Source organism: Palaemon carinicauda, chromosome 5 (genome assembly GCF_036898095.1).
Source record: "Palaemon carinicauda isolate YSFRI2023 chromosome 5, ASM3689809v2, whole genome shotgun sequence".
NCBI classification, from domain to species: Eukaryota; Metazoa; Arthropoda; class Malacostraca; order Decapoda; family Palaemonidae; genus Palaemon; species Palaemon carinicauda.
In genome coordinates this window covers 69,038,224-69,052,335 of record NC_090729.1, presented here as the reverse complement: position 1 = coordinate 69,052,335, position 14,112 = coordinate 69,038,224, and the positions used below count along the sequence as shown (strand labels likewise).

At 32.1% G+C, this 14,112-nt stretch overlaps 1 protein-coding gene across 1 annotated transcript in view; it reads right to left on the bottom strand.

The window, feature by feature from the left end:
* Positions 1-356: 356 nt before the first annotated feature.
* Positions 357-14,112, bottom strand: part of LOC137640460 (lactosylceramide 4-alpha-galactosyltransferase-like) — a 103,632-nt gene continuing 89,876 nt past the window's right edge. Inside the window, exons 5-6 of the mRNA XM_068373005.1 lie at positions 7,618-7,704; positions 357-1,024 (exon numbers count right to left, since the gene is read on the bottom strand). Coding sequence (XP_068229106.1) covers positions 826-1,024; positions 7,618-7,704 — 286 coding nt within the window. The 3' untranslated portion in view covers positions 357-825. The remainder of the gene's footprint in view (positions 1,025-7,617; positions 7,705-14,112) is intronic.

The following is a 14,112-nucleotide window of genomic DNA, read 5'->3' as shown; positions in this document are numbered from 1 at the left end:
ATATATATATATATATGTGCATATATATATGTATATTATATATATATATATATAGAGTTGTTGACCACTATGTGTAAGGTAATTATAGGCGAAGGAAAAAGTCCTAAGGACTGAGGAAAATTACTTGATATATTTAAGGAGGGTTTATGGTAAGGTTTTGAATGAGCAATACAGATCAAAGAAATGTTTTAAGAGAAAGAAACAAAAGAGTAATAAGTTTTAGTTATGAAAGACTGTTTGTGAATCAAACTTGTTTTTTTAGGAAATAGTTGTGTAAAATTTTTGAAATCCAAGAAACTTTAGTTAAAAGGTCCTACAGTAGCATTTATGCGAGGGATTAAAATAGTTGGTAAACTGGAACTTGTCCTATTATCATTTATTTCTTCGTGAACTTATATGCTGAGACTTTACACGGATTATGAAAATCACCAATTTTCTCTATCGTATAAAAATACATATATATGAATTATTCCCTAAACTCTTAAAATGAAAAACATTAAATCTGATGGGTGAGTTCCATCACCTACGGGATGATAAAAATTATGAATATTAAGTATCATCTTATTACCAATCATGAATCTTAAGAATCATAATAAAAATTATGAATCTTTAGTGTCATTTTATTGAAAATTATGAATCTTAAGTGTTAACTTATTAGATATTATGAACCTTTTTAGAAGTCCTCTCTTGTGACTTAAGAACAATAGACCTTTTACCGATTGCAAAGCAAGTTATAATCTTACTGCAGACCATTTGATTACAGCAACATTGCTGGGTTCTTCTTGTTTGACCAAACTGGATACATAATACATAAAGTCTTCAGAATCACATATAAGCACCACTGTGATTGACAGTGATGGGGCAGTGGATTCGGGCTGCGCTGGCATACGGCTGATGAGATCTGAGGTCAACTTTCGCATGCTGTGTGTGTAAATTCCACACGTGTAGTGCGTACACAGATTCGTCATTTAAAATTTCATGTGAAAGATCTTCGTCCTCTGTGACGTAACGTTTCCACTCCCACCTGCCAAAAGTGAGCAAACGTTTGTAACTATGCTAAAGCGCCTCGAATTATATTTTAAAACGTACCTTGATTTTGGTATTAATATAATTAGATTCAGTGATAAAAATTCTATCAAACGAAAGATTTTGCATAATATTTTTCTGACATTTGCTAATTTAGAAATTATCGGTTGCAAATTGATTAATTTATCTAATTACATTATTATTAATGCATATACAATATATGTGACAGATAAAGTGTACATCAAATATATAACTTATGTTACTTGACCTTAATACTATGTTCAGGGGTGCAAAGATTTAGATGAAACGTTCTGTTTATACCAATTACTGCTCTGTAATTGTTCAATTGCTTCTTACCATTTGGTAAAGGTAGAAGAGATTCTTTAGCCATGGTAAGCAGTTCCTCTAGGAGGTCACTCCAAAATCAAACCATTGCTCTCCAGTCTTGGGTAGTTTTATAGCCACCAGGTCTTCCACTGTCTGGTGTTAGAGTTCTCTTGCTTGAAGACACACTATTCTATCCCTATTCCTTTTCCTCACTAAGCTATTTTCCCTGTTGGAGACCTTGGGCTTATAGTATCCTACTTTTTCAACTATGCTTGTAGCTTAAATAATAATAATAATAATAATAATAATAATAATAATAATAATAATAATGATAATAATGATGACAATAATAATGATAATAATAAAAATAATAATAATAACAATAATAATAATAATAATTCATACGCTTTTAGTACATACAGCCCTACTTATTTTGAATAGTAAATCGATAGAACGTTACTTATTTTGATGGAAAAAAAGTCCTCAAGACGATAAGAAAATAAAAATAAATCAAGGGAATATAAGTTTCCTACACCCAGTTCCTTTCATAACCGCCAGGAGGACATAGAAAATAAACGTCGCAGAAATTCTTTGCTGTTTCACTAAGCCACTGGTCAGCATCTAATAACAAATATGCAATATTAATTCAAGCTTAATGACGATGCAAACAGATATATATCAGAAATGACAAAGTTATAATTTAATCTTTAAATGTAAAAGTTCCTTGAAGTATAAAGACACTCATTGAAGTTCTCAAGATGATTGAAGAGAAAAGGAAGAGAACACGATTTTACGTCATATTCCAATCTTCAGCATTTTGATGTTGATGAAAGACACACTGAAACATTTAGAAAAGAAAGTTGAATATTCTTAACCTAACGTGATTTTTATTTACCAGATATGAAGATAGAGTTAATCATTAATGATGTGTAAAAGTTGTAGTGATAATAGGAAAGATTAAGATGTTTCGTATTCACTCAGGCTATAATATCATACTGACCAACTAACTTAATTTTAAGGCGTTTCTAAACTGAATCACCATTTGAATGCCATTAATTAAATAAACAAACCTCAAGTTCTTGTCACCTAAAATTAGTTGGAATATATTGATGCAGTCGAAAATTCGCAATGACTTAGCACCCATAACCAGAGAAATAATTGTTACAATAACTTTCAAAATATTTAGTTACTAAGACATCAAAGAAAAATAAATAGTTAATCTGTTGTGGATAGATAGGGAACAAATAAGGGATTATGTTCCTAATAGGAAACGTCCCTGTCTAGAAATCTGCTGGACGGGAGTTCGAGACCCAATCAAGCTCGATAGTTTCTAGTAGTATATGAAATCTCACCATCCTTATGTGATATGGATTAGGAGGGGGAGCCAATAGGTCTACTTGCTTTGTCATCAGCAGCCATTGCTTGGCCCTTCCTGGTCCTAACTTAATGGAGAGGAGGCTTGGGCACTGATTGTTCGTATATACGCTCAGTCTCTAGGATATTGTCCTCTCTTACATCTGTCCCTCATGGCGACTTTCAAACCTATTTTTGTCAGTTATTGTTGTAGAATGTCCAAAATAAAAAATAAAAAACGCGACCTTGTTTTAATTTAAAAGGTGGATTACGATCAGACAGGCCAGTTTAGTCAAGTGCCAGTGAGTGTCTGTTATGACCTGAGTAAGGTCTGAACTTTGGACTGGGTGTGTTGGCGATATGCCTAACCAAAAGGGGAATCTTATTGCAGCGCATTATTATTCTGCCGGTGCAAAGAAAAACGAAAACAAAAGAAAGGAAACGAAAATGAAATGAAAATTCTTGAGCGAAAGACAATTTCCATTTGGCTTTTTTGTGAGGCTGACGAAATATTTTGTCACCTTTGGTAAATCATTCTCTTTGAACGAGTGGGGTAGAAGATTTAAATATAGGGAAAAGATTTTAGAGGTTTGTATCTTTTTAATTCTTTTGAAGAGAGAGAGAGAGAGAGAGAGAGAGAGAGAGAGAGAGAGAGAGAGAGAGAGAGAGAGAGAGAGAGAGAGAGAGAGAGAAAGGGGGGGGGGGGTTATTTCTGACAACTATGTGTAAGGGTGAGAATCGAATTTTATTTTTTAAAACAATCTTTAGGATTTAGATCTTTTGAAGTGCCTTTGATGTTATACATTTTCCGGGAAAATGATAATGCTCCTCATTTCAAAAGTTCACAGCCCAATTGTAACTGAGTGTGATGCACAGTAAATATCTTTTGGTCTGAAATTGTCAAAAGGAATGATTTTATGTTTTACTGAGTCCTTTTAGGAATAGAATTTCAAATGGATAGTGTTTCACATTCCATTAGTCCCTGCCAGGAGATTTTGATGAAATGGGTAATGCGTAATGATTATGTATTTCAAATCCTCATTAGCAACGTTCAAAAAATTATTATCCCATCTATATTTTAGGTATATCTAATGATTTAAAGTTTACGCAAGATGACTATGGTCACATTGAAGTGTATATTTAACTGATAATTAATAAACATAATTGTTAATCTAAGTGAAACAAAATAATGACCAGTGATCATGCTGCTTAACACTTCAATGTTCCAGCTGTCGTTAGTCAGCTTATTGTAGTTCATAAAGATCTTCCTGTTAGTATAAAATTTATCCGTAAGTAATTTAATGAGTCTACTTAACAATACAAACCGAATCTCTCTCATAATTATTCCTTATATCTTAAGTTTCTAGGATGGAAACATAGTTTACCCTGAGATGAAAATACCAGGAACGGTTGTTGTGGCCCAATGGAAACGTCCCTGCTTCGCAATCTACTGGATGGGATTCGAGACCAGCTCAAGGTCGATAGTTTCTCGTAGGATCTGTAACCTCAACATCCTTGTGAGCTAGGGATGGTGGATTAGAGAAGCCCATATGATCTGCCTACTGAGTTATCAGCAACCATTGTCTGCCCTCCTTGGTCCTAGCTTGATGGAGAAGGGGGCTTTGAAACTGATCATATGTATATATGCTCAGTCTCAAGGGCATTGTCCTGTCCCTTTCCTATGCTACTAATGAGAGACCTTTAAACCTTTAATGGCATGGCGTTACAGTATGAGATGAATAAGAATGCGTAAAATGAGTAGTGAGAGATATGAAATAATCGAAAAATTTTAGAATTACTTCGTTGAAAAAATTTATTGCTTGAATGAGTTATTTTACCGCAAGAACAGAACGGAGGGAAATATGCTAAAATTGTTTATAAATCTTCTTTGTTTAGCGGAAGATTAATTAATTTCAACAGTAAAAATAAAGAAAAATTTTCCACTTCACCAACGGAAAGAAATTCTTCTCCCTCGAAGATTAAGTGAACAGTAATTTACAGCTCGTTGGTAAGAGTCTTGAAGAGTAGAAGTTGAGATGTACACTGAGTGAGTCACTGGATTATTCAACCAGAAACTTTAAAGAAATGAACTTAGAATTTTCTTCTCAAACTTCAAGTTATATTACAAACTCTCCGAACAATCCTGAAAAACGGAATTTCATACCCATAGCCTCGTTCCTTTGGTAGGAAGATGTTGCAGTAAAGAATATGCGAGCGCGAGCGGTAGAAGGGTCAAAAGTAATTAAACAGTGTACAGGATACTCATGAAAACGTGGAACATACATGTGATGTTGCATAGCTAAAATTATTTTAAAAGAGTAAAATAAAGGTATTCTTTTTACGGCGCTGAACCCTTATGTCTACTATGTCATAAAATTTAACGCATGGGAATGAAATTACGATATATTTTTTTACAATTGGTAAATATTCGACGAACGACACTTTAAAAATAAAGTTGTTTCATGTGAACAAAGGATAATTTATAATTAATACATATATTATTTTATAAAATTACAATTCTCAAGTTCGAAATACACACTTATATAGTATGCTACTGAAGTTGTTGGACCAATTTCTTGATTATAACTTGATTTGCACAGTTTTTAAATGGAATTAAAGACGAGACCCCTTCTAAGCAAGTTGAAATATTCATACTTCTTGGGATATCTTGATGTGCACAATACTTTAGTGGAACCAATCAAGATTCTTATTCCGGGCTAAAGATATTCTTATAATTTTCAAATAAAGCCAATGAAAAACGTAATAACTATAACTGAAGTGACTCATCCTAAAACAAACTGTAATTTCAGAGAGCTAATTAGTGGAATCGGGTCATAATGATGTCAGAACCATTGATGTCAAAACACCTGTGTCGCTGAACGCTGTAGCAAAGACACATGTGCAGGGGAGTGTTACTATTCTTGTTTAAAGGTCACTCATGAGGGGCAGAGTTGAGAGTTGCCTAGAGAGGTTACAAGCACTACTAGTCGAAACATTTGGGCTTAAGCGGGGTTTCAAACTCCCGGCTGATAGATTGCGAGACAAGGGCGTGTTCATTGAGCCACCACAACTACTTTTTGAGGCATTGTATTTTATCATTCATATTGGTATAAAAACTTCTTTAGCTTTCAAATTACACCTTTCGTTTGACGAATGGGGTACTTGGCCTCTAAAGCATTATTCTTGTTATAAAAACATATACTTTAAAAATATCCACACGAGAATTAGGTGTTTTATTTCCACATGAAATAGTTTTTGTTTATCTAAAGAGAAACGAGTCTTTTTTGTTTATCCACACAAGAAATATGTGGTTCTTTTGTTTATCCTCACAGGAAATGTGTGTTCTTTGTTTAGACACAAGATATATGTTTTTTTTTGTTTACCCGGACACGAAATGGGTGTTTTTTTCATCCCCACAAGAAATTCAGATTTTCTTGTTTATCCACATTAGAAATAGGTGTATGTTATCAATATAATGAAGCATTTCTTTATCCGATCAAGAAATAGGGTATTTTTCATGTCAATTTCACCTAATATTCCGGCCCTGACCAGAAGTCGGAACTTCAGTCCAGCCCGTAATACACACTATGAACATTTGCAAAATTATATGTTCAAATAACACACACTTTGCTTTGGAAGTATATTTGTGAGATCTACTTTTATATATTGCTCAAATTTTTTACAAATATTACTGCCATTTTCCTTTTATTTATCTATTTTACATTTGTATTTATTCTATTTGCTTTTTTCTGTTATTTCCTCTCTGTACTCTATAATATGCTTTTCCTTTTTCCGTACTGGATTACTTCACCAACTGATCGTCTGCTTTTACAACTAAGGATTCAGCTTGGGACGCAGCAATAATAACAATAATAATGATAATAATAATAATAATAATAATAATAAGGCTATAGTGAAGAAAGTGATGGACTCCCAAGGAAGCTGGGTGCAACCCGGAATCCCACACTATAAACCACCAGTCTTTATAGACTATGAAAAAATAATACAAATAACTGATAATATAAAAAAGGGCTAAGCCTTAGTTGAATAAATAGATAAGACTACTTCCCTAATGAGGACTTCTTTCGGAAATTCATCAAAAGCTATCTTATGAAAAAGTTTGCTCGTCATTCAGACAATCGGGTCTCTACGTAGAAATGCAACGAAAGTTTAATGTTTGTTAAGTACGGATAGAATAAATTACTCTGTATAATCATTGTAGTATTTTCGTCATGCTAAATGGGAATATTTATTATAGTGATATAACATGACAAGACATTAAAACTACTTATTTTACTTATCCCAATAGCTGTTAATTTCATTACGCCTAATGGAAACGTCCCTACCTGGCGATTTACAGGACTGGCGTTCGAATCACGCTCAAGATCAATGGTTTCTTGTAGGATCTGCAACCTCACCATCCTTGTGAGCTAAGGATAGGGGTTTTGGGGGAGCCTATAGGTCTACTTGCTGAGTCATCATCAGCTATTGCCTGGTCCTCTCTGATCCTAGTTTCACGAAGAGCTGGCATTGAATAGATATACTTTTTTGTGTACGCGCTATTTCATTTTAACCTATGCAGTTATCTATATATCTATCTATCTATCTGTCTATCTATCTATCTATCTATCTATCCATCTATATATATATATATATATATATATATATATATATATATATAAATATATATATATATATATATATATATATATATATATATATATATATATATATATATATATATATATATATATATATATATATATATATATATCTATATGTATATATACACACACACACACATATATAAATATATATATATATATATATATATATATATATATATATATATAGATATATATATATATATATATATATATATATATATATAAATCTACCTCCTGAACTTACCATGGAATCGGATAGAAGGCCCTGGTCGGCATAACCTTCACATCTTTGCAGGTCGGTGTCTGTCCGGATGGGAGTTGCAAATCACATCTGAAACGATAAGAGATTTTATAAACAAGATAAAAATGCGAAGTTGTAGTGATTTGATTAAAAGATGGTTTGCTTTTTGCTAATATAATGACATAATTTTTCATGTTTAGTTATCGTTGTCATTATAAGTTGCTTTTATTTAAATTTCTGTACATGTCAAATCTTTTTCAAATTTGGTTCATACGAAAAGCAAGAATTATTTCAAACAACTACAGAAACAATTGTGAAAGATAATTGTACTTTTTACCGTTTATCTCTCTCTCTCTCTCTCTCTCTCTCTCTCTCTCTCTCTCTCTCTCTCTCTCTCTCTCTCTCTCTCTCTCTCTCTCTCTCTCTTATTTCTAACAAAGAGCAAGAGCTATTTTTAAAATGGTTATAACAATTGAAAAGTTTTCTTTGCCTCAACATCAGATATGGAGTTACCATTGATAACATTAGAAGTGGTGATATTACCACAATATTTATAAGTGCTTATCTACCTACCGTAGCATTGCAGTTACAAATGACTAATGCATGGATGCAATAAAATAATTTTAAATGAAAATAAGTGACAAAAATAGACAATATAACACCAGAACACCTTAAAAGTTCATTCGTTTATTAATACTTTTCAAAACAAGATACAAATGAAGAGAAAAAAGGAAAATGAAATCGATGCAAATCCACGGTTTAAGGGAAGTAACCAGAGGACAACCTATCTGACGAAGGCCAGAGGGAAAAGGATGAAGTATCTTATGTATTCCAAAATCTCCTCCTAAACTTTTGAGTCATTTATTAGACTTCAATGATGGTTTTCGAATTTTGTTGGACTTTAAGGACTAGATGAGAGTAGAGGGGAGGCTCTGGCTTAAGAGTTTCTTATTATTTTGACACTTTTTTTTCCTCCTAAATTTCCCATGAAAATAAGAGAAATTCTTCCAATGATTTAAGTGTTGAAATTAAAATACACTATACAATCAAAAAGACACTACTATCAGAAAGACAAAAAAAGTGTTTATATACGATAACTTTTGCGATTAGAAGCAAGAAAAAAAAATTGAAAAAAAAAGCATTGCCTAAATGACGAGCAAGTGTTTCCACGAGATAGGTTTTGCGATTACAAACAATGAGAAATTATAAAAGATATAATTGTCTGAATGATAAACAAGTGTTTCCTTAAGATAGGTTTTGTGGTTAGAATAAAAAAGATATTAGAAAAGACCCTATTGTCTGGGTGATGGGCAAGTGTTGCCATAAGATAGGTTTTGCGATTATTATTATTATTATTATTATTATTATTATTATTATTATTATTATTATTATTATTATTACTTGCTAAGCTACAACCTTAGTTGGAAAAGAATAATGCTACAAGCCCAGGGGCCACAACAGGGAAAATAGCCCAGTGAGGAAATGAAGCAAGTAAAAATAGAATATTTTTTAAGAACAGTAACAACATTAGAATAGATAGTTCCTATATGAACTATAAAAAACTCAACAAAACAATACAAAGCAAGAAAACTCTAACCCAAGACAGTGGAAGGCCATGGTACAGAGGCTATGGCACTACCCAAGACTAAAGAACAATGGTTTGATTTTGGAGTGTCCTCCTAAAAGAGCTGCTTACCATAGCTAAAGAGTCTCATCTACGATTAGAAACAACGAGAAATTACAAATAACATAATTATCTGAATGATGAGCAAGTGTTTCCTGAAGATAGGTTTTGCGATTAGAAGCAAAAAGAAAATACAAAAGACTCTATAGTCCGAATAATGAGCAAGTGTTCTCTAAAGATAGGTTTTGCGATTAGAACCAATGAGAAATGACAAAAGACACTATTTTCTAAAAGATGACCAAGTATTTCCATACGATAGGTTTAGCGATTAGAAGCAATGAGAAATTACAAGAGACCCTATCGTCTGAATGATGAGAAAGTGTGCCCATAGAATAAGTGGTGCAATTAGAAACAATGAAAAATTACAAAAGACTCTAATGTCTGTATGATGATCATGTGTTCCCATGAGATATGTTGAACGATTATAAGCAATGTAAAATTACAAAAGACCCAATCGTCTGAATGACGAGCATCTGTTTCCATTAGATAGGTTTTGCATTTAGAAGCAATAAAAAATCACAAAAGACAAGATTTTCTGAATGACAAATAAAGGTTTCCATAACATATGTAACTAGAAGCAGCGAAAAATTACAAAGGACCCGATTTTCTGAAAGACGTTCCAGCGTTTCCATAAGACGGGTTTTGCTACTAGAAGTACCAAGAAATTAGGAATGAGCTGATTGTGGGAATGATACCCAAGTGTTTCCAGAAGATATGTTTTGTGATTAGAAGCAACGAGAAAGTACGCAAGACCTAATTGTCTGAATAACAAGATAGTGTTTCCATAACATATGTTTTGGAAATTAGAAACAACGAGAAATTAGAAAAAGACACGATTGTCTGAATGACGAACATGTATTTCCATAACATAGGTTTTGGATTAGAAACAATGAGAAATTAGAAAAGTTGCAATTGTCTGAATGATGAGAAAGTGTTTCCATAAAATAGGTTTTGCGATTAGAAGCAATGAGAAATTAGAAAATACACGATTGTCTAAAATTCTAAATGATGAAAATGTATTTCCTTATCATTGTTTTTGCGATTAGAAACAACAAGAAATTAGAAAAGACATGCTTGTCTGCATGATGACCAAGCATTTCTATAACAAAGCTTTTGCAATTAGAAGTAAAAAATTACGAATGAATTGATTGTCTGAATGACAAGCAAGTGTTTCCATAACATTGCCATTAGAATCAATGAGAAATTAAAAAAGACATGATTGTCTAAATGAGGAGCAACTGTTTCCATAACATAAGTTTTGCAATTAGAAGCAACGAGAAATTAGGAAAGACGCGATTGTCTGAATGACGAGCAATGATCCAATAATATAGGTTTTACAATTAGAATTAATGATAAATTATAAAAGACATGATTGTCTGAATGATGAGCAAGTGTTTCCATAACATAGGTTTTGCGATTAGAAGCAACGAGAAATTAGAAAAGACATGATTTTCTGAATGATGAGTAAGTGTTTCCATAACAAAAGTATTGCGATTAGAAGCAACGAGAAATTAGAAAAGACATGATTTTCTGAATGATGAGTAAGTGTTTCCATAACAAAAGTATTGCGATTAGAAGCAACGAGAAATTAGAAAAGACATGATTTTCTGAATGATGAGTAAGTGTTTCCATAACAAAAGTATTGCGATTAGAAGCAACGAGAAATTAGGAAAGACACGTTTGTCTGAATGACGAGCAATGACCCCATAACATAGGTTTTGCGATTAGAAGCAACGAGAAATCAGAAAAGACACAATTGTATGTATGACGAGAAGTGTGTCCATGATACATGGTATAGCTATTAAGATTAGAGGTTATGATCATAATAATAAAAAAAAAAATAATGTGACCTTTCACTAAAAGATCTTAAAATGTTCAAATTGACCCTCTAATTAATTTGCAGCAGACAAGTGGTTTCATCAGGGTTCTATTTTCGACGAAAATAACTTCATATATTTGAAATCAATCTACCAATTAATGTTAACAATCAGTTGGGTCTATTTGGGTTACACTTTCAACCTAAAGATATTTCAAATCGTCTTCCAATTAATGTACAACCATCAAGTGATTCTATTGAAGATGAATGTATCATTATTTCTGTTAATGAAATGATGTACTAGCTATTGAAAGAGCATTCACTTCAGGATGAAAACAGCCCACTCACAACGGAAAGTTGCCATTATAAGAGGTAAAAAGTTACGCAGACTCAAAATAGCAACTTGTTAATGCCGATTTAATGAGAACATATTTCTACTGATTATAGCCAGTGAACATGGAACATGTATCAACAAACGTACACGAAACTATTCGCATTAACGATAATTATAGTTCTTATAATGTTATATAAGTATCAAAATTGATAACAAATTGATAAACAAAATTATATTCTTTAGGGATATATATATAAATAGAAATGGAAAATAATTCACATGCACATTATAAGTATTAGGCCAAGAATGAGTTGCGGAAAAACGTACAGATAATCTATATGTTAATGTGATCAAGAGCTCACTTATTATTATTATTATTATTATTATTATTATTATTATTATTATTATTATTATTATTATTATTACTTGCTAAGTTACAACCTAAGTTAGAAAAGCAGGAATGCTATAAGCCCAGGAGCCCCAACAGGGAAAATAGCCTAGTGAGGAAAGGAAACAAGGAGAAATGAAATATTTTAAGAACAGTAATATCATCTTAAAAAAATATTTCCTATATAAACTATAAAAAACTTTAACAAAACAAGAGAAAGAGAAACCAAATAGAAGAGCGTGCCCGAGTGTTTCCTCTAGCAAGAAAACTCTAATTCAAGACAGTGGAAGACCATGATAGAGAGGCCATCGCACTACCCAAGACTAGAGAATAATGGTATGATTTTGGAGTGTCCTTCTCCTAGAAGAGCTGCTTACCATAGCTAAATAGTCTCTCTAGAGTTCAGTAATTAAACACTTGGGTGAAGAAGAATTGTTTGGTAATCGGTGTTGTCAGGTGTATGAGCACAGAGGAGAATCTGTAAAGAATATGCCAGACTATTCGGTATATGTGTAGCCAAAGTGAAAGTGAACCGTAACCAGAGAGAAGGATCTAATGTAGTGCTGTCTGGTCAGTCAAAGGACCCCATAACTCTCTAGCGGTAGTATCTCAACGGGTGGCTGGTGCCCTAGCCAACCTACTTCCTTTGAGTATTTAAATAATAATTCATTTAGTTATCATCACTGTAGAAAATCGACGGTTGGTTTTTCTTCATGATACAGGTTATTAGATTTCCTGACAGTATCAAGTTCACAAGTACAAAAATTTGTTCCGTTTTATAAACCGTGAATTAAAGGAACCTGTTATAATTTGTGAGATAGTAGAACTGCGCCATTCAAATTGAATTATTTTCAAGAAATAACTGTTTTTGATTACAAGTACTTAAAATCTTAGGGTTATTGAGTGAAAAATATGGAGAATTATTTATTATAAACCTTTGCACTTTTCAATATCTAAAAAAAGATACGTTACAATAAAAAATCTTCAATGTTTATAGACCTTAATATTTTCTAAGAACGAACTTTGAATACATTCACTATTGTACCACAAGATATCATTCTTTCATATACGGTGTTGTGTAAACTGTATATATATATATATATATATATATATATATATATATATATATATATATATATATATATATATATATATATATATATATATATGTATATATATATATTTATATATATATATCATATATTATATATATAAATATGTATATATATATATATATATATATATATATATATATATATATATATATATATATATATATATGTATATATATATATATATATATTTATATATATATATCATATATTATATATATAAATATGTATATATATATATATATATATATATATATATATATATATATATATATATATATATATATATATATTGTGTTTTCTAAAGATTTTAAAGCAAATTTAGCTGCGTTTTACATATCACGATGAAAGTATCAAAAGATAAAGGTTAACAATTTAGGTAAATATGAAGAATGTCAGTTTGTGCTATATATCTAATCTCACTGTATCGTAATCTTTGGTCTTATTTTATTGTTTTTGATAAAGAAAATAATTCTAGCAGATCCTAAATGTGTACGGATGTAATGAACTCCACAGAGAGATCTTACTAGTCCCCAAACGTTGCGCCCATTTCTAAAATCCTTCAAAATCTTTTGGTTAAAGGGGATGGATTGCCATCGCTCGAAGGTTCACCATTTCCGTTACCAGTTTCTCCATTTGCAGAGAGAGAGAGAGAGAGAGAGAGAGAGAGAGAGAGAGAGAGAGAGAGAGAGAGAGAGAGAGAGAGAGAATTTCATGAACTTATGCTATATACCAGGGCGTTGAGGCCTGTAAGGCCATTCAATGACATAGTGCAACCAGGGAAAACCCTGATGTTGCACATTTTAGTAACAGAGAGAGAGAGAGAGAGAGAGAGAGAGAGAGAGAGAGAGAGAGAGAGAGAGAGAGAGAGAGAGAGTAGGTCCATTTTATCTATATAAATGAGAATTAAAGGTTATCAAAAGAGAAAAATCCTCTAGTGTTCATCTATTGAATGTTTTCATCAGTGTAAAACGGATATGTTATCATTCGACTAAATGCATCAGGAAGGAACAAAGAGAAGCTTTTAACTTATGTTTTTAAACCTCCTTCGATGTCAGGATGCCAGAGAACTTCAAATCAGTCATTCATTTAAACCAAAGATAAATAATGCATTAATGGAGTCTCTGTTAGAGAGAGAGAGAGAAAGAGAGAGAGAGAGAGAGA